The sequence below is a fragment of the Rissa tridactyla genome, chromosome 3 (genome assembly GCF_028500815.1).
Source record: "Rissa tridactyla isolate bRisTri1 chromosome 3, bRisTri1.patW.cur.20221130, whole genome shotgun sequence".
NCBI lineage: Eukaryota > Metazoa > Chordata > Aves > Charadriiformes > Laridae > Rissa > Rissa tridactyla.
In genome coordinates, this window is record NC_071468.1 from 25,880,436 (window position 1) to 25,901,329 (window position 20,894).

The 20,894-nt window shown below is 39.5% G+C and overlaps 1 protein-coding gene across 1 annotated transcript in view; it reads left to right on the plus strand.

Moving 5' to 3' along the window:
• Nucleotides 1-20,894, plus strand: part of KCNH1 (potassium voltage-gated channel subfamily H member 1) — a 186,439-nt gene that overhangs the window by 21,196 nt on the left and 144,349 nt on the right. Inside the window, exons 4-6 of the mRNA XM_054195409.1 lie at nucleotides 2,920-3,048; nucleotides 11,518-11,636; nucleotides 18,971-19,363. Coding sequence (XP_054051384.1) covers nucleotides 2,920-3,048; nucleotides 11,518-11,636; nucleotides 18,971-19,363 — 641 coding nt within the window. The remainder of the gene's footprint in view (nucleotides 1-2,919; nucleotides 3,049-11,517; nucleotides 11,637-18,970; nucleotides 19,364-20,894) is intronic.

The following is a 20,894-nucleotide window of genomic DNA, read 5'->3' on the forward strand; positions in this document are numbered from 1 at the left end:
CAGTGCAGGAGTGGAAGTCAAGGGAGTAAGAACCCTGCTGATATAAGCTCCGTGCCCTGCAGCAGCCTTCTACAGGTTATCGGGAAAAGTCTTTCCTCTTGCTCCATTCAGAACATCTTAGAAAAATCTTGCAGCAACGTATCATACTGTAATCGTAAAGAGAAGATGACGGCATGCATCTGGCAAATAGTCAGTATAAGAGGGTGAATTGCATACTTTTGGTTTGTTTCTGCGTACAGCGTCTTCAAAAGTGGGGTAATAAGTGTTTATAGCTGTGAGAGGCAGAGATGAAGTTGAGTGTGTAATTCAGTCTCAATGCTATGAAGGTTAATATTACGAGCAGCCCGTAGCAAAATGGCTGTAGCTTGAGGTAGCAAAACAATACAAAGTGGTTTTGGGCAGGGGAAAAGATCCCTAATGAAAAAGGCAAGTGCATGTAGATGGAGATCCTGCCTGATTAAAAAGTTGCAGTGTTAGTGAAGGGTGTTGAAGTGGGTAAAATAAAAAACAATTAGTCACCAAGGAGTCTGTGTAAAAGCTAGATACAGATTTGATCAGCCTCAGAATAGTTCACATGTGAAGATGGGAAAAAAAAAAAGTAGGCAAGAAGAAATGGAGATAGGCAATTTTAGGAGCTCCTGAGAAAGGGTAAAGGGTGTTACTGTCTTGAAAATTGCTGTTGGCTGCTTTGTGGCAGTGTCTTCTAAGCTCATTAGAAAGTTAGTGATGATTTTACTGGCACAGTTACTTTGCTGAATCTTTTCTTGCATTTAGTGTTTTCGGTTACTAATACTTTATTGGAAGGGGTTGTTCAGGAATGCTAATTCTTTTAAAAAAATAAGAGATGTATACATATAGAGAGAGACCCCTGAATACTTTCTGCCATGCAGGCATGCTCCAGAAATGACCATCAGTGATTCCATCTGGATTTCTTTGCTTTCTGAGCAGAGGCCTCCATGCATCATCTACCCTGCTGTTTATAGAGGTGGCTGTACATATGGCATGGAATCTCAGCCAGGGTTTGAAACTGCCTGTGCTATGCAGGCACAGTGGGAGCCTTAGGAATTGAACTTCATTTATGGAAGTTGTCCATGGGTCTTGGAGATGCCCTGGCTTTCTGTGGCCTGAAAAGATTGCTAAGCACAGAGGCTGGGAAACAGCCAGGTGAAGCACTGGTAGCAACAACCTCTGTTTTATTAACATAGATGGAAAAAAAGCTGCCTTTGCTTGCTTTGCTGAGCAGTACCTTGTGAACTACCTGAGGTTTCCCTGTGACAGTCAGGAAGCACAAGTGTCCCTAGTTAGAACTAACTATTGCATGATATATATCATGTAGTACTCATGTTAAAATATTGAGCAATTCAGGTGAGAGAGAATCTGATCTTTAGCCTAGAGGGGAGTCCTGTGATTGAGAAAGAAAAGGAACACTCTTCTAAGATCACCCTTTCTAAAACAGGTGTGACAAAAATTACACCTGGTGCTATTTACTCTGGCTTTCCCAGATGGTCAAAATCCTGCTGATTTTTACATCTTATATTGGCCCCTGGTATGTAGACCCTTCTCTCTAAGCATAGCTCACAAGGGACACTCAAGAAATGTTGCTCACAAGAAGCAAGCCTGAATCCTTTCTTTGGCTTTTACATATTATGCCCACAAAAGCAACAGTGAGTTTTTTCGTCATCGTTGATGGTGTAGGGACAGTCTGAAAACTCATGTACAAGCTCCCTGCAGGCCCAGGCCTGGTGACCCTGGAGTCTCCTGATTGCCTTGTACCTCACAGTTGGAGAAGGAGTCATCTTTTTACGACCAAAGTTAAGATGGCAGACTGAAAAATGGTGCCTTCAAGGAGGCAGTGTTATGACATATAGGAGCCAACTGCTTTGTTCTGAGCCCTCCAAGTGGCTTATACTCAAATGTCACTAACATTGGTGTGGTGACTCCTGAGAAATGAGAGTGGTAGACACCATCTTGTTACATGGAACTTCATTGCTATCACTAGGGTCTTTTCAGCAGCCTCAGCAGAACTGCCAAAAATATAGAAAGGCAGGGCTGACTGACAGTTTTGCTCCTCAAGGTGATCTGTGTGGATAGATGTCAGGGAAAATTGACAGCAGCATCTGAAGGGTCATTATCTGGGATCATCATTTTCTGTGATGTGCAGGCTCTGAACTCTCAAGCAGTTTTAATTAGTAGCTTATCTACTGCAGTAATTAGAAGAGTACCGTTCTGTGCAGTACAACTTATTCCTATCCACAGCCCATGGCCTGGTCCTGTTGGCTTGTTCTTTCCTGAATTCAGTGGAGTCTTGCTTCATGCTAGAGTGCTTGTGAGCAGGCTCAGGGCAAGGCAAGCTGAAGGCAGCTTGTAAAGGATTTCCCTTGCATGGGAGGATTTGCAGGCTAGACCAGAGCTCCCAGAGCCTGGCTCTTGAAGCCGGGCAAAGACTGATGTAGTTGTTGGGGCTGGATGATGCTGCCTGTTTGCAGAGAAGGATAAGGGCAGCCAAACTGGTCACGCTCTTGAGTTGAGAGTCTGTATTATGGTCACAGTCTAGGCACAGTTGGCCTGTTCTCAAGTCCTGCACAGAACCAGCAAGACTTTGTTGTGTGCACACTTTGCACGTACGTGGGGCTCTTCTTTCAGGAGATCACAAAGAACTTCAGAAGTTCAAATATTCACTTTGTAGATGAAGCCCAGAAATAGTGAGTGATTCCTGAAGATTAAAAAGCTAATCAGAGGCAGAGCAGAGAACTTAACACTCTTGTCAGCTGCTTTGTCATTTTTCCTAATGGGTGTTTGCAAAAAAACCAACATTAAAGTAACATTTACAGATAGCTGATTTTGAAGTGTAAACATCTAAACTAGCACGTTAACTGTTCTGCTTACCATTGACCAACTTTTTGATATGTTTGTTTCCAGGAACACCTGTCTGGTTCTTTGTGAAAATTGCTCCAATTCGAAATGAGCAGGACAAAGTGGTTTTATTTCTTTGCACTTTCAATGACATAACGGCTTTCAAGCAGCCCATTGAGGATGATTCATGTAAAGGTTTGTCTTTTTCACAATTATGTATTTATGCTGCTTCTGTTTGTTTGCCCTGGTCTTGAAAGAGCTGAAGTCCTTTAAATACCAAATCTAGAGAATTAGATGTTAAAATAAGCTGTAGCTATGCCACTGCAAACTGCATTTGTTGCTGGTTTCTTAAGCGAATTGGCTCTGGCCTGCACTGGAAAGGGTCATTGCTAATGAAATCCCCGAGTGTTTCAGCAAGCAGAGTTTACTTAGCAAACAGGCGCTGCTTTTCCTTTTAAATTCGTTATTAATCCACGCTCCAGCATAGCCTTCAAGTAGTCACAGTGTTGCTAAACAATCTCTTTGATGTCAGAGGGAACTGAAGGGTCTTGGGCCCTGTAGAAGTTGTGCATGACACTCTATGCAAAAACTGAGGAATTAACCCTGTCTGAGTCTAGGAAAGATATCAATAATTTTATTCTGCCTGGCTTCATGTTACTTACCAGTATTATGGGATTCTTTATATTAAAGTTCTGGACTAGTTTCCTTTAACATATGTGAAGAGATTCCCATCATCTTAAGTTGAATCAGGTTTAAGCTGTCCTGGTGAGTGAAGTAGCATTGCTGTGTTTGGCTGTTAACCCTTTGCTGAGTTACACCCTGGAAACCTGGAAGCAAACTCAGTTGTGACAGCAGCACAAACTTGCACTCAGGTTCAGATCCTGTCAGAAGCAGACCTTTTGTACCCATATGGAGAATTACAGAGACTTGCGTCCTCTGGGGTAAAAAAAGACGTACGTTCTCCTGTTGTTTGCATTTTTGTAGTATTTAATAATATTTGTAGTATTAAATTAAACAGGAAACCTACTATGAAGGTGAACTGATTTACATTTTTTCTCAAAATGTTATTCTTTAAAAATGTAGTTTCTCAAAGTGGAAACACCTGTTACCATGAAAAAGGAAGAAAAACCTTGAGAAACTTACCCTCTTCCAGGCTATGTGGGTTATTTTTTTTTTTCTCTTTTTAATGCTATTTGTTTGGTTCTTCATTGCTTTAATAAAACTAAAAAATGTATCTTGTCGGAAAGGTTGGGTCTACAATATCTTTTTCCCTGCCTAGTGGTCTTCACCGTATCCTGATGAGGACTGACAGCAAAGATAAATCAGCATGATGCAGTAAAGCTGGCTTTCATTTATTCGCTGGGAGTGACGGCCCTTGCTTCATTTAGTCAGTTGATAAGTAGGACTTTCAGAAAAGGTAGCTCTGCCTTTTCTCTTTCCTTTCACACGAGAGCTTTAATGTGATAGTGATATGCACTCTTGTGAAAAGAGTTTGTCCTTCACTTTCAACATAAGGAAACGCTGTAACTTGTTCGAGAGAAGTATGTTCAAGGAAAAGAACATTCTTCCCCCCCCCTTTTTTTTTTTTTAAAATCTCCTTTGAATCTTGAAATCATGCTGTTCTTACAGTGATCGCGGTAATTCTTAGCAGTTCCATATCTAAAGCAATATAAGCACTAAACCTACATATAAGTGCACCAAGTTGCAGAGGAGTTAAGATGATAAGCAAAATTTCTTCATCCGGCCCATGGAAACTGGCTAAGTGACTACCAAAAGTTGCAGACAGAGCAGAAGAACTGGGTGTATTATTTAAAGGCCACTGATTCACAACTCCATACTCCTTCCCCTTATGCTATGACTTTATAGTCATAGAAGAGTTCATGCACTAAATGACTGCAGCAGTTTCATGCTGGTAAAGAGTTCTCTGTTGCCGTGTACACAAACCAAACATGATATAAATGAAACGGCACATTCTGTTCTAATCCTTAATTTATCCCCTACACCTGCATTTCTTCCATAAGTTAATTGCTATAGGCTAGCTTTGGAATTTTGTTGCATGCATCTCAGGAAGGGATATTGTATCAGTTGCTTGATGGCTAGATGAGCAATTTCTTGGAAAAGAAGAGCTGATTTGTCAAACAATTAAAGAATTTTACATACATGACCATGTCTTTAATATTAGATCTTATTGTGGAATTGTATGGTGTGAGGGGGAGGAAAAAGGCAGGTACGATGTGTCAGAGAATTGTCTGCAGAGGGCTCTAGGATTCGTGGAGGGGAAAAACATTTTTGGAAGATCTAAAAAAGGTAAAATTGTGTTATCTTCTTCTTAGAATCATTGCTTTTACAGACCTGAGCTTTGAAGAGGGCATATTCTTTCACTGTGTACAACACTACGTAGGAATCCTGTAGCATGCTTTTGAAGGATAGCAATTTTCATAGGAATGTTTCTCATATTGTAAAACCAAATGAAATCCTAATCTGAAAACCTAAAACTGTGAACTTAGAGATTTATGTTTAATTGAAAGAACTAAAAACTGATTGTTAAATCAATTATTTTTCCTTCTTTCACCTTCAACCAGTCTTTATCAACTAGGTTTCTTTTACTGTGTTTATATGTGAAATCAGTTTCCTGTGCGTATGACCACTTAATATGTAATAGGCTGCCTGGAAATGCAGATATTTTATTAACATATGTGCTATTTGTATAGTTGCAGACTGGCATAGCATAAAGTATTTGACTTTTTCCAAAGCAATGCCCATATATCTACGCAAAGAAAATATCACATAGTACAAGAACATGGTCAATTTAAAGAGCAACTAATCTGTCAGGCTAAACCTGCTTAGTTGTGGTATATCTTAGTTTTCTATCACCTGCTGGCAATTCCAAGCATGATTGTTCGCTGCAAAAGATGTATTGACTCCTTGAGTGAAAAGTGTTGAGCTCTAATGACAGGTGTTTGACTTGTACACAAAAATGAATAGGCATCTTTTATCCGAAGGTGACTCAGAGAAACAGAAGGTCCCAGTATCATTTTTCATTCTTAGTGATTTTTTTCAATTATAATATCAGACATGGGAATAGATGAAACAAAAAAAAATAATTTCTAAAATAATGTAAAAAACCAGACTTCTAATTGTAGTCTCATTGTTATTTGATTCAGATAATTTACTTGATGTTTATTTTATGACTGCCATAGAAGTTAAGTAAATTTGCTTTTAAATGCAGCAGCTTTAAAAATAGTGCGTTCTAAATAAAACAACTTAAAAATAGTGTGTCAGTGATCATGATGATATAATATTTTTAGACAGCCGCCTTCCACTCTTCCCCGTATGCTTGCCCCTTTTAAAAATCAGGAAAAAATAGGTTTACCAGAATAGAAGTAGGCAAAACCAAGCTATAGCATAGCTAAATTTGGCTTGTGAAGTGATAGGTCACCTTCTTAGCTGAATTTTAGAGTATATGCTATATTTAGAATTCATGCATTTTGTCTGTATGTGTCTTTTTTGGTTGAGATCTAACACACCATGTATGTGAATAGTGTATGAAGTGGAATGTATCACTTTATGAAAACAATAACTTGTGCAGACAAATAGGATCTGTGCAGGTTCTCCAAGTAGCTACTAAGAAGTTTGCCTGAACAGGTTTTGCGTGTGTGAATACAATGTGAACATATTCAGATGCATCTATGCTGCTTTATAAAAGTTTGGAAATTATGCTTTGGATCCTAATTTTTGCTTTTGATATTTTGTTTTTATACAAAAAGGTGATCAAATTTTTCAGGTGATCATCACTGAATCATATGGGAGAATGATTGTTAGCCTCCTAGCTATTGTAACCTCCTGTGCTTCGTAGCAATCATCAGTTATCATCTCCTCTGCAGAAGAAGGTTTATTTCATTTTGCAGCTAAGCCGTCCTTTGCATCACAATCAGGACTGCACAAAAAAATAATATTTTGATTGCCTCCTTCATCTTAATTCAGGGAAAACTCCAAGTGTTTCCTTTTTTCCTTCTCGTTTCTGTGGGGTTTTTTGTTGCTGTCTAATTTTTTGTTCTGTTTTTAAAGATGTATTTATATGAACAGAGCCAGTGTTTGAAATATTTTGATTAAGTTATACTCTACTTTCATCTAGATGAAATGTTTTCTTAAAAAGGGAAATAAATGAAAGGGAAGTGGTGAGTGTATTAAAAAACTTTGGTATGCTTTCCCAGTCCAGATGGAAAAATAAGACAGTTTTAGTCATGAAGTTTCAAAGGGAAGGAGCATTAAGACTGCAGAGAGGCAAATGGATGTAAGCAGGGATCTTTGATATACAAGAAAACAAAGGTGTATTGAGTGGCAGCAAGAACTGCTTGAATCTCGATTTACTCGCATTTGCGCAGTTCTGTCTGAACAATAGACCCGTGACCAAACGAGCTTATTCTCTAGCAGGCAACGGCTCCTTGTTTTAACACTAGGGATTGTGTAAGTCATGGATCGGCAACTTAATAACAAGGGTTCTGTAATTGCCACACTTACTAATGTCTGAATTTATGAATCATCATTATCAAATTGAGTGGTAGGAAACAAATAGCTACCTACAAATAAATAATGAATGTTGTTGTGGATTGAGAATCAACAGATCATGCTCACCTCAAAATACAGAAAATTGGTTTATTCAACTTAGGAGCATCATTAAACGAAGCTTCATCCCTTAAAGAAGAGAAGTCTCTATGAGTTAAATGTCACATCACAAAGATGTATTTCAATGCCACATTTCCCCATGAAACAAAGCTCAGGGCATGGCTTTTGCCTCTGTTATAGGCATCTTGTCTTCTTGGGTGTTTCCAGAAGCACCTGAAACTTTCCTAGAATCTGCTTTTTGCAATGAAATGGTGGAAAACTGAAAAAGCCTCATGGAATGCAGGACAGCTGAAATCAGTGCTGTTAATCTCAAAGGCTCTTCATCCTTTTGAAGCTGGAGATGTTTTAGTGCCATCTCATTGCTTTTGCATGACGTTTTCTGCAGAACTGGAAAAAGAGACCAAACAATGATAAAAATGGGTCAGAATTGAAGACAGAGGCACAGACAAGCACAACCATGGGGCTGGCATCCAGCTTTATGTTTTGTTCCTGAATTCCCAGCTGTCTGCTATGTAAGTTCTTGTCTGTTTGAGGAATGTATATGCCTATGTGAGAATCACCTAGGGTCATTAGATTTCAATTGAATTTATTTTTTTTCTATTTCAAGAGGAAAAAAAAAAAAGGATGCAGGGATATACCAACTGCTTGTGTTGAAAGAGAATTTATAATCCATATCATCTGGCCCCGCTATCCTAGTAGAACTAACATCAGTATATTCCTACACCATTCTGAAATCTAGCTTCTTGTCTTGGAAAGCTCCATCTTCTTCCTGTAATCAGCTCCATGACCCTTAGAATTTAATGTTTATGTTCTCTCCTGTGGCTTAAGTCCATTATTTTATCTGTCTTCACTGGATAAATATCTGGCTTGCTCTAGGCTATGTCTGTCTTTAGGCTTCTGGAGGAAAAATTGCAATAAATTCAACAGGTACTGCTGCCTTTTCAAGCAGTACTGGATAAGTTATCATTCAATAGGATTAGAACCGGCATTCTCTCTCATTTTCGTTTTCTTTTTCCTGTGCCACAATCTGCAGGTCCATTATAATTATACTTCAAAGTTCCCACATTTTTATCTTCCTTTCACACACACACACACAAGGCAATACAAGGAGGAGAGCGTTCTGTCCTAGAGATGAGTTGTATGCCTGGGGCATTTGCACAGTGATTCAATGCCTAGTTTTAGGCATTTCATCACACAATGGCACGTGTAACTCCAAGCTGAGCTCCCATGTGTTGTATCCAATGTATGGAGAAAGTTAGGGTATATACTCCCAGCCTGCCCTTTGCAGATCGGCACTGATTCAAAAAAGCCAAGCTAAAAAGCCCTGCCTCTTGACACAGTCTCTTACCTATACAGTTATATTGGTTTTAGATCAGAGTTTGGAGTATGTCCTAATAGATCTCATGGCCATGGGATCAGTTCATTCCGGTACCATTTATGCACCCAGAAATGAGATTTGCAACATGTAGGGCAGGGGACGTGCTTATAAGGGATGCTGAGGACAGAGGAATGGGTTAAGCTGTACCTTTCAAAAGAAGATGACTTTTGGGGAGAGGGTGAGGCACTCAAAGGTGCTCAGCATTCATAGCCACAAATCACGTCACAGAGATGTCTGGCAGTGCTTTTGTGCAAGAAAGCTCAGGCGAGGTGCTTCCTTTTCCTCCTCTCTCTGTTTATGTCTGAATAGCCCAGTTCTTAGAAAACTCAATGACAGGAAGAAAATACACGCTGAACTTTTGTCCTCAGGTTTTGAACCATATTTTGAGTCTTCCAGGAAAATGCCCTACCTGTTTTGAATTAGTAAAAGAGGCTGCCTGTATTAGCTGCCGTTAAAAACAATACGTGTCTGGTAAGGGAGGCAGGTTCCGAGTTCCCAGGGGAAGCTCCAACTCTGTCGTTGTCGCCAGGGCTGCCGTTTGCAAACAAACCCCGTCGGCCTGCTGCCGGGGCGGCGCGGCCTTCGCTTCAGCACCATGGCCAGCACCCAGGGCGCTGCACCGCTCTCCCGGGGCTGGGAAACGGGGAGAGCGCTCACATCCTCCTGGAATAAATCCCCCCTCCGGCCTCCTCCGTCGGGATTTACATCGCTGGAAATATACCGATGCTCGTATACATATACCTTCTCCCACGTTCTTGTAAAACAGGAAGAAAACGTAGTAGTGCTGGCATATAAGTTTGTGAAAGCAACGTTTTTGTTTGCTGTAGTTGTGTTGGCGTTACAAAGGCCAGTCTGATTTATATCAGCTGCAGATTAGCTATTATGAATGGTTTCTCCCACCTGATCCATTCTTTTAACCTCTACTGGCTTTACTGTGAAGGTAGTAAGGCCTTCAAGCCTCAGCCTATCAATAGTAGTTGTATTTCTTCACGTACAGTACAGAAAATACCCTTTATAAATGTATTTAAAAAAAAACAAACCACAAAACAATCCACCAAAACCCACCACCTTCCATGGAAATCTATTGTGAGAAATCAAGTGCTTTGGGCAGGTTTATAACCAATACAAACTGACCTCACTTGGGGTTCTGTCATGCTGATTTATTTCTCTCATAAATAGTCCTTTAGTATAGTAGCTAATCTTACATGGGTTTATCAGGAATGATCTGTCTTCCTGGATGGATATCATTCAATCTATGTGTTGCTGAATACTGCCTGAAAGTATTGTCTAATTCTACTCAACTTGGCTATTAACTTAATAGTGACAGACTTGCTTTAAAATGTGCTTTAAGGCATAAGAAAATCTTCCATTTTATTCTTGATGTTGGAGAGATATGATGAATTTGGTTCTCCCCTTTAATAAATGTATTTTTTTGCATATTCTTAAAAGAAAAAATGCTAAACTCTCTTTTCAGGTCTGCCCTGTGAAATCTTGTTCAGTATCGGATCCATGTGATTTGTTTATTTTTTGTGCTCACCTTTCGAATTACCAAATATGTTCCTGCAAAATCCACCAAAGTAAGATGTCAGGCAAGGATATATTCAAAGTACTGAGCAGTATTTTAACCACCCATGTTCCTGTACTTGTTGTGGACCACTTGCGGGCTAAACTGGTCTTAAAAAATAGTCATGCTAATAGTAACGTTTCTTTTGGTGGTGAAGCCACAATGTGGAAGGAACTTTTTCCAGAACCAGGTTCTCATTAAGAGTTGAATCCGCCAAGCACTGAGCGTCCTCAGTTGGAGTAGGAGGAGAGACTGCTCAATGATTCCCAGGTGGTGCTAGGATTTTTCAAGACTGGGACTAAATGCACTGATACTTTCCTTTCAGGGTACCAAAAATACCCAGATTTATACTCTGCCTGACTTTCTGTTATGGCAAAGTACTGCTCATAAAGGTTACAGTTATAACTAGCTCTTGTGACTGTCATTCAAGGCCTTCTATTTTGAGAGGTATTTGAAATGACTGTAAAAAGTATTCTGAATTAAAATTCAGCATATGACTCCTCTGCCAGAAGCTGCTAAATGTTTTATTAGAGTTCAAGAAAATATATTTGTATATTTCTTCCTTTTGTTTAGAGAGGATAAAATTAATGATTTTGTTTTGCTTTGTCTGCTCTGCTTTTTATTATCTTATGTATGTTTCTTTGTATGTGCCAGAGCTATGCTTAATAAATCTGAGGCCAGATTCACTTCTGCTACAGGCAACTGTAATTTTTGTTGTGTGTGATTCTAGTTTTACATCTTGATTAGTCTGGAGTGTCTTCTGCTGTGTTGTGACATCCACATCTGGCCATTGGATTTAATAGAAGATTATTGTAAAGTGTACATTTATCCTTACAAAAGATGCAGTTCATGTAACAGCACTCTTGTAGAGCCACTGAATACAAAGTCACTGCAGTCATGGGTTTTATTACTTTACCACCTTAACACCTATTTTGTGACTTGCTTTTATCTGGTACTTGGTTAAATTATATTCCCTTGTTGTCAGTATTAAAGCAGATTGCTCTGGTTTAACTTTTTTTTTTAGTTATGGGAGGCTTTATGTGGTACACTTGCAGCTTTTTTTGGTAATGTGTATAATCTTGCATGTTTTTTCAAGGTTGGGGAAAGTTTGCTCGCTTGACCCGTGCCCTCACAAGCAGCCGAGGCGTGCTGCAGCAGCTTGCTCCAAGCGTGCAGAAAGGAGAGAATGTTCACAAGCATTCACGACTTGCTGAGGTAACGTTTTCTTTCCCTGAGAAACCGTAAAGAAATGTTTTTAGCCTTTGTGAGTGCGTTGTCTCTGCATGAGGAAAGAACTATCTGTCCCCCTTGCCCTGGGAATCTGAAGCCTGGTGGCAGGCATGGGACCTCAGAATATGGCACATGTGCTGTGAAATGTGTCCCATGACAATGGAATAGAAATAGGTGTCAAAAAACTTCAAGTAACCTAATTGCAGTGTTGTGTTCCATATCTCAGCGAAGTCTTTTGATGGCATGATTATTAAAGTAATACTTTCTTGCTTAGTTTCCATTCTGTTGAGGATCTCAGTGTTAGTAGGATCTCAGACTATTCACTTATGTAAAACTGAGATGAGAAAGGGTAGTAGAGAAGGAAATTCTGGAGAGTCCTTGATACAGTTGTTCTCTGCGTTCATTTATGTCTAGTTCGTTTTCCGTGGGATCCCAATCCTGTTTTACAAACTGGTTAAAACATATGGTTGAATTACTGGTTTTATGGACAAAACAGCTGTAAGATGCCACAAGCAACACTGCAGATGGATTAGAAAAATAAAACTTTGTGATTTAGGTAGACCCTCCAAGTTTTGAGAAAAGCTCCAGGTGGAGAAGGCTCCTTGAAGTATTTAGGGTTTTGGGCTTTCTCCACGAGGGGGAGAGACTGTCCCAGGTTTCCTGTAGCTGCCTCCTGTGCCAGCAGCAGGGTCACCCTGGTGTAAAAACAGCTTAGGGGAAGTCTTGATATGGTGTTAATGACAGCATGGCCAATATAAGATAGCACTCCTGTATCACCTATTGCTATGAATGCCATGGCAGCAACTGTGACTCTTGTCATTAATTCTTAATCTTCCCGTGTAGCCGGAGGTGTATGCTATTGATGGGCTCCATGAGGTCTCCATCTAGTCAGTACTCTGTTAATTTTGCCCTGTATGTGTCTTAGTTTCTATGCAAAACAAACAACTCCTGCCCAGACCTGTACTATTACTACATGTCATGATGAAATTCCTACAGACAGGAGTTTACCTATTCAGTATTTAATACAGATGCACGCAAGAATGGAAAGCTGATTGCTGTTCTAAGTGCAGAAATAACATAGATCATACTAGCACAGGGGGAGGGACAGACGTTCACATGGACACTACACTGTAGAAATACCATGTGATTAACACACGTCCACCCTGACGTCACTTTAGTGTCCTGGAATTTGGAATAGCCTCCCTCCTAATCCTCAAGGCTTAGCATCAGATAATCCTTCCTTCTCTTTAGATGTCTACCCTTGAATTTTAGTTCATGCTAAAATGTAGGCAGTAGAATGTAAGGCAGAGGGTCTGAGGTTATTCTGTTTGGCTCTGTGAACCTCAGTCTGGACCTAAGTGACTATACGTTACTGAAACTTCTTGCAAGCTGATGTGCCCAACAAGTCTTTGCAAGTATTCTAACTGGCTCAGCTACTTGATTCATTACAAATAATAAAGGGCAAGTGTACAGTTTACATGTCTGAAATGAGTTTCTTTAATTGCAGACTGAATATTGCAGTCATTATTTTAAAAAGAACATTAGCCCCAACTGTGATGTTAGATACCTTGTTGTGTATCTGCCGTAATTCCACTTAAGTCAATAGAACCACACTAGAGAAAAGCAGAGTGCAGATAATCATACAGACACTTTTCTTCCTTTGAAGACACATAGGGTGCCAGGCTTCTTATTCTGGAAAGATCTCTCAATATTATTGAACATGGGATCTCTAACTGTTCCCTGTTGTATTTTCAAATTCTTTTTTTCTTCATCTCTGCAGTAGCCCATTTGAAATCTTAAGTTCAAATTAAAATTCATCCTTTTTCTTTTCCCACTCACTATAGTATTTCACTTCAGTCTTGTTTGCTTGAGAAGGCTCTTTGTTTATTGGAATTATTTGCGTTGCTCTTAGTTCTTTATCACATATTTTTTAATATCTGAGTCAGTTGTGTCCTAGAACCTGAGTGGGGCAAGGTGTTGTACAAACACAAAACAGGAGCCTGCCACAAAAGCTTACAACTTCTTTAATTGTTTATGAAATATTAGTTTAAGAAAGGTGTCAGTGACAAACTACTTTGCTTTATCCACAGGCCGTGGATAATACAAGCAATGTCTGCCAAGCCTCAGTCTCCAACTTTTGCCAGTATATGTAGATTTGTTTAGCCTGATTTCTCTATTACCAGTCATATGAAAACTGCTTAAATTAATTATGCAATGAATGCAAGAGTATTAGGTAACTCTGAGAGTACATTTTGCTATAAGAGTATAAAGTAATTGATATATTTCTGTGGCTTTATCACAAAAGAGCTGATTGTAGGAATCATTCTTCCTGTTCACTGCATAGTACGTATGTCCTCTGCACCTAAGGTGTTAGCTGATGTATCCTGTGTATTTACCAGGCAGTTCTGGGTAAACAAGATTGTGTCATAATTTAAAAAATGTGATAGTTATGAGAAATAAAAGCAGAAAAATTATAACGGTGCTTAGCAGCACTGCTTAATAATGGAACTTCTGGCATTTTTTTTTTTTAAACCTTGTTTACCAGGGACTTATAACTGCCATTAAAATCTACTTCAAGTTGAGGCTTAGCACCTAGCCCTTGGCTTGGGAGCAATTTGTGTGGGTTCCTGTGAAAACAAAAGCAAGGGAGAGTGAGACAAAGCAAATATGTGTGGTTGAAAACACAAAAGGGAGAGATTAAGCTGAAAATGAGTGATTGTTTGTGTGGGTTTTTTTCCCTCAGTCATGCAGTCTTAAAAATAAATAAATCATTGTAACCACTTCTTGATGCACTTTTATGACTCCTGACTAGTGATACATTCACTATTTTTTAACAAATCTAGGATGATTTTTTAAAATTTTGTTATGTTAAAAAAAATGAATACAGCCTTGTGAAACCCATGATGAAATTTGTAATTTCTGCTCTTGAAATAATATTCTCCATCTTTAGAGAGCTATTAAAACATCATGCATCATTACCACAAATAATAAACACAGACAATACAACTGTAGTGGCTGATGAATCGTAAGTAATTGGAATAATACTTTCATTAATAACTTTCTGAAACAAATATTTATTTTACTATGGTATAACTGCATAATAGAGAAAAATCTTCCAAATCCAAAAGGGCTCTTTCCTTCATTTAGAAAATGATAGTAATGAAATATTTGTTCAGTGCACATGGGTGGGAGCTCAGTGTATTGGTTTATATAGTTTGTGTACATTTTCTTCGTGATTATTTTTATATTCATCTTTTGGGTGTGTTTTCTTCTCCAGGAGAAGTACCTTTACAAGCAATTTGAATCTAGTTAGTTCAGGTGGGTGGGTAACCACACCTGACTGCTTCAGCAAATACTGTGTTTCAGGTGTGTGCTATGCTCCCCAGGGGCTGGAGTACAGCAAGAGCACCTTGGAATAGGGCAGAGGGTACTTCTCTTTGCATCTACCTGGCTTTGCTACGTAGTGCAAAGAGCACGGGGTTTATAGCTCCCAATCTGTGTCTGGAAGGATGGTGAAGAAATAGGCTGTGTCTGGCCCTTGGTGTGAAAAGTGGCAAAAAGAGCTCTTCTAACTTCCAGTGCAGAAACCTGACAAAGCCTAGAGCTTTAGCACTAAGCCATGTGGACCTCTTTCCATTATTTCTGTACAGCACTGAGCTCTATTGTTGTACTTAATGCTAACAGCACATGCTTGTTCTCTGAGATGATTAAGCGTTGTTACAAGGAGTTTTCTCTTCCTTCAATGAAAAGAAGAATTTGATGCCTTTGAATGCTCTTGGCTGGTAGTCCTGGAGGCTGCAAGATCTTTGCCAATCTGTAAAGCAAGTGGCCTTTCCCGGGGAGAGGTAGCGTGAGCTGGGACAATGCCCTTCTTCCATCTCAAGCTGTGACATGACAGTTCATCTTTCTAGCAATGACAGCAAGATGTTGGAGTGGTTTTACAAGGTGCGCGTTAATGATGTAGTGAGAGGGAGCCAGGGCTAGAACTTGTTACCACCCAAACAAAAGACTGAAGACACCCCAGGCTTGCTGTGGGTGACTTTCTCCACCTTGCAAGTGATTGGTATCCCTATGTCATTCCTTGATGCCCATCTCCTGCCCTTCCTTTTGATTCACACTTACGCTGCTGGTGCACATTTTTCTGCTGGAGACCAGCTAAAGTCACGACTCCTAGTCATTTTAAATAGCCATTGGTAGAGCTTAACCAGAGACTCCAAGGTGGCAGTGGAAGTTCAAAAGGCTTATGAGTAAAGTCCATAGCCATTCAGATAGTTTAGAATACATTTACTTTCTAAATAAAAAGGGAAGGAGACATCAATCCTTTTATCTTCCTGTGATGTAGCCCTTTGGATCTCAGCTAAGGGAGAGTGCTCTGTACTTGGTGATGACATTTTAAAATGCTGAAGCAGCAAAGTAGTTTATTTTCTTAACAAGTTGAAACTAGCAGTCTGTTTTTCTCTGCTTTCAGTTCAGTTTTACATCCCTGCAGTTCCACTAGCTTTACTGTAATTTTTTTTGATTTACAGCAAAATAACGGACACCGTAATTTAGCCCCTTCTTTATTGCCAAACAGAGATTGTTCTTACCTTTGTTCCTATTATTCAGGTATATGGGAATACGTTATTACATTTTCCATTAACTTTAGTTTGGATGATGCAAAACTTCCATGAGTTCTTGGAGTACAAAGAGACCAGCGGTGGCCAAAATGGAGTCTCCTTCTCTGGAGATGTGTTTCTGTCCAGCCTGCTCTAGGTGAACCCGCTTTGGCAGAGGGGTTGGACTAGATGTTCTCCAGAGGTCTCTTCCAACCCCTACAGTTCTATAATTCTTAGATTATACAATTCTTAGTCTAGAATTTATGTATATATAATCAATCTGACAAGAGCTAGCTGGTTTTTTTTTCAGTGTTTCATGGTTGAGGCTCCTGTGCTGATTAAGACGGTTACCAAAAATGTTTGACTTTTTCATATAATATCAGAGGCTAAAAAAATAAGCTCTAGGAGACATGTGATTGCAAAAGAATCAATTATGTCTTCACCCTGCATTTAAGGGGTGATACAATCTCCCCCTGCTAGTAAGATCTCAGCATTACAACTGAAATCCAGTTAACTAAATGAAAAATGTTACTACATGATAGAAATTGCTTGGTTTTGCTGATCACTTATTCCAGTGAGTGAGTATTGCAGAGGAGTCTCCTTGTCCAGTGAAGCATATTTCAGGCTTGGGATCTTATGTTAGAGCTCCTACTCATGCAGATCCTCATAAAAGCCAGTAGTAGCTCAGTGCTGTCCAACTGATTCAGGTATGGCTGCGATGTTCAAAAGGGAGGGCAGGACGTATTTGCAATATTGGTCTTGGGGTAGAGCTTTTGTCAAGAAAAGACATCCTAACATTTGTCGCTGGGACTGCAAAAAACCCCTAGAAGGGAACGCTGCTCTGAGTACACATACTAACTCAGTACACAACCTACGCCTCTTCCCGTCACTACCAGTGCTACTTCCAGCTCCTCTCACCAAAAGGCGACTTTTCAAAAAAATTTTTTTTTTGTAGTATGGAGAACCCGTGTGAATGAGTGTCAGGAGTGGCAGAGTACTTAATACTGCAGTGGACGTGTCTGAGTCCTAGTTTGGTCTGCAGGGGTTCTACTTAGAGGAAAATGTTCCTATTCCCTCTTTGCAGTCATTCTAGAAACTCAATGAAACAAAAATAGCAAGTCCTCTTACTTTTTTTCAACTGTTGATGCCTCTGTGGTAACGTGCAAGTTTCTCTGAGCAGGCCATGCTGGAGAACATACTGGGCTCAAAGTCAGCAGGCTTGCAACTCCCATTGTCATTTACACACGTGCAAGGGCCTCTGATCTGACAGTGCCTCACCCCTGTTGTGCACAAGAGTAAGTGATTATGTGAGGTTCAAAGCAGCAGGGAACTTGATCTGAGGCTGGTTTGTCCAAGTAGGGCTCTTGTAGCTGATTGTTTTCTTTTGTCCCCTTTGGCTTAATCTGTTGGAAAAAAGCCCACCAGTTCACAAAAAAGGAATAATAAAAAGCACTCATAAAAGCTTGCAGATGAAAATGCGTGTCTAAATAATTGACGTTAAAAAAGCTGAGATAAAGAGCATGAAAGGAAGGCATCTGCCTATTATAGCAATGTTTTCTGATCTTTTCCCTGAGAAGGTGGCCATTTAATTTCCTTCTCAGCTCCCTATTGCTCTGAACTCTGTGTAAATAAATCTGAAAAAGGAACCATGCTCCTAAATAGTTCTCCCAGGTTCTGTGAGTTTGGCATTAGCAAACACTTCTCACTCAAGCAAACCTTCACCTTCCTTTCAGGTTTCACCTGTAACTCGTTCAGGGAAAATTTCATTTTAAAATTTAACTTATCTTTATCTGGAGACAGTTTCTTCATGTTGGTTTCACCCTTGTGTATATCAATAGGTGTAAACAAACACATTCTTGTTGATAGGTTTGTAAAAGAAACTTTAGTTCCCATGAATTAAATACATGATCATACTCTTTTTGCACTCGTTTGCAGAACTGGAGAGATAGTAGACTTAAAATGGGCAGCATTAATTGAGATTGCAGTTATGTAAAACACTTGGAGCACGTACTCAGCCTGAGGTCCAGGGTTTAAAACACATGCTGACAGATCATCTTTTGCTGTAGCGCTTTTTAGGATTCAGACCTAACTGTATTGTAACTCAACTGTACACCATCAGATAGTGAAGGCACTGATCTTCTCTCAATGAGAAGTTGAAGTTCAAAATGAGTTTATTGAGGCTAATGATAGGCTTTGTTCCTGCGCAGTCCAGAGAAGGGGAACAAAGGCCCGTGCATTCATGATAGGCTGTAGTATAAGACTATTTCAGATTCAGTATAGTGAAGAATTAAATAGACAATGTTGAAAAACAGTGTGGTCCAGTGGGCCCAGTGTTGGACTGGAAGTCAGAAGCTGCAGTATTGTTCCTGGTTTTGCCATTGATTTCTATTTGCAACTGCCTTTCTGCCCATCATTTATCTGTCTTACCTATTTAGATGGCTGAAGGAGCTGTCTATTCTCTAAATGTCTTGGAGACCCAGCACATTAGGCTTAGTGTCAAAAATTAATTAATGGCATTAAAAGAAACAACTGTTCTTAGGTTGATGCTGATTTGTGTAACAGAATACTTATCCTGACTTGCTTACCATTTGGTGGTGATAAGAGGAGTTAATGGACATGTATTTTTATCAACTGTTGAACTGAGCTTGAGAATCTACAATGTGAATAATAACGTTAAAAAATTAAGCACTTTTTCTTTTTCTCCTGAAATCTCTGTGACTACAGGTATTGCAGCTGGGCTCTGAAATCCTCCCGCAGTACAAACAAGAGGCACCAAAGACTCCGCCGCATATAATTTTGCATTATTGTGTTTTCAAGACTACCTGGGACTGGATCATCTTAATTTTAACCTTCTACACTGCTATCTTGGTCCCTTACAATGTCTCCTTTAAAACCAAACAGAACAATGTGGCATGGCTAGTAGTCGACAGCATCGTAGATGTCATTTTTTTGGTAGACATTGTGCTTAATTTCCATACCACCTTTGTGGGGCCAGCCGGAGAGGTGATCTCTGACCCAAAGCTGATTCGCATGAATTACTTGAAGACCTGGTTTGTGATCGATCTGCTCTCATGCTTGCCGTATGATGTCATCAATGCATTTGAGAACGTTGATGAGGTCAGTATACTAGTTCCACTTCCACCCATTAATTATTACTTAATGGCTGGGGGCAGGTGGTGGAGAGAAGAAAGAAGTGTATGCTTTTAGATATATTGAATTGGTGTACGTGTGTCTCTAGTAGCTGCGCTCAGTGCAGAAGTTGTTTGCTGATGAGTCCTAACCAGAAGCATCCATCTTTAACTGCACGGGGAGAGGCTGGGGTTTTGGTGTCAGAAATCCATGTTTATTTTCCTTCATTCTACATCTTCAGAGTTCAGGAGGCCAGGAGGAAGCAGACAGCAGAACCTCTGTACAGCACTGAGAAAAACTGCTTCATCTGACTTACCATGAATAGCTAGAACTGGTGGGTCAGGATAGTTTCTTGGGGTAGGGTTCTCTTGCTTTCACTGGTGACCGAACCGGGTATGTCTGCTAATCGCAATTCTTCACAGAAACAATTGGGAAGTGCGATACACTTTTCTCAGCTGCTTCTAATGGCAAAGAGGCAGGCAGTGACTCACTAAATATTCTTAGACCACCAGAAAGTACTGTGCTGGTATCTGGTGATCCATGCAGCATTGTTTGGCAACAGTTGTTTCAAAGGTAGGTGAAGCAATTGAAGACGCTGTTTTGATGCTTGTTTGGTAATTCCATAATTAGAAGAAAAGATAGGGAGAAATCTGGAAATCTAGACCCTTTCTTAATTCTTGCTCATTTCTTTGTGAACGGGTCACAAGCCAGCAAAAGAACTAACATTCAGACCTTAAAACCACAATACTACCTTGTTTTAACTGCTTGTTCTCCTACTGGATCAGGCTGCCAAGAAAATATTCCTAAACTAAATATATTAAGGTTCCATGCCTAAATAGTTCAGAGAAGTAATGAATTGTTAATAAAATCTTAAAGAGGATTCCATCAGTCCACTTTCTAATTACATGTTATAAAATCCATACCATGAACTAATCGTGTGTCTGTATTTATCTGTGACACATGCTAAACCTGTAACATACATATGCATCTCATCAGTGCTTGGTATTTAATTTTTAGCCTGTAAAATTTAATTTTGTGAGTCCTTTTAAAATATGCCCATGTTATAAAGGACAACCTAGCTATTAAAAGAAAATTATGCCAAGTGAAACATCTGGGTAAAAACATAAAACCGCATTACTTTTGTAAAAATACACTACACAGATTTTTATCAGATTTAAAGTATTTTTCTCAATGACTGGAGGATAAGTAGTCAAAATATTGAATGTAGTTGAAAAAACATGATGTTATTTGATATTTAATTCCCTAGAGAGGTTTTCATTTTATATAAAGCTACAGACTGAAATAACACAAATGAGATCGAGCAAGAAAGCCTTGTGAGACCTGTCCTTAAATATTTGTTTGTCATAAAAAAGACACAGGCTGCAGAGTACTCTGCAGGGCTTTCACATATTACTTTGCCATGGCACTGATAAAGCAATGGAAGGAGTGGCCCTATGTTAGTTTCTGACATTTCGACTGAAAGAGTGTAAAAAAAAAAAAAAAAAAAAGGGCAAAAAAA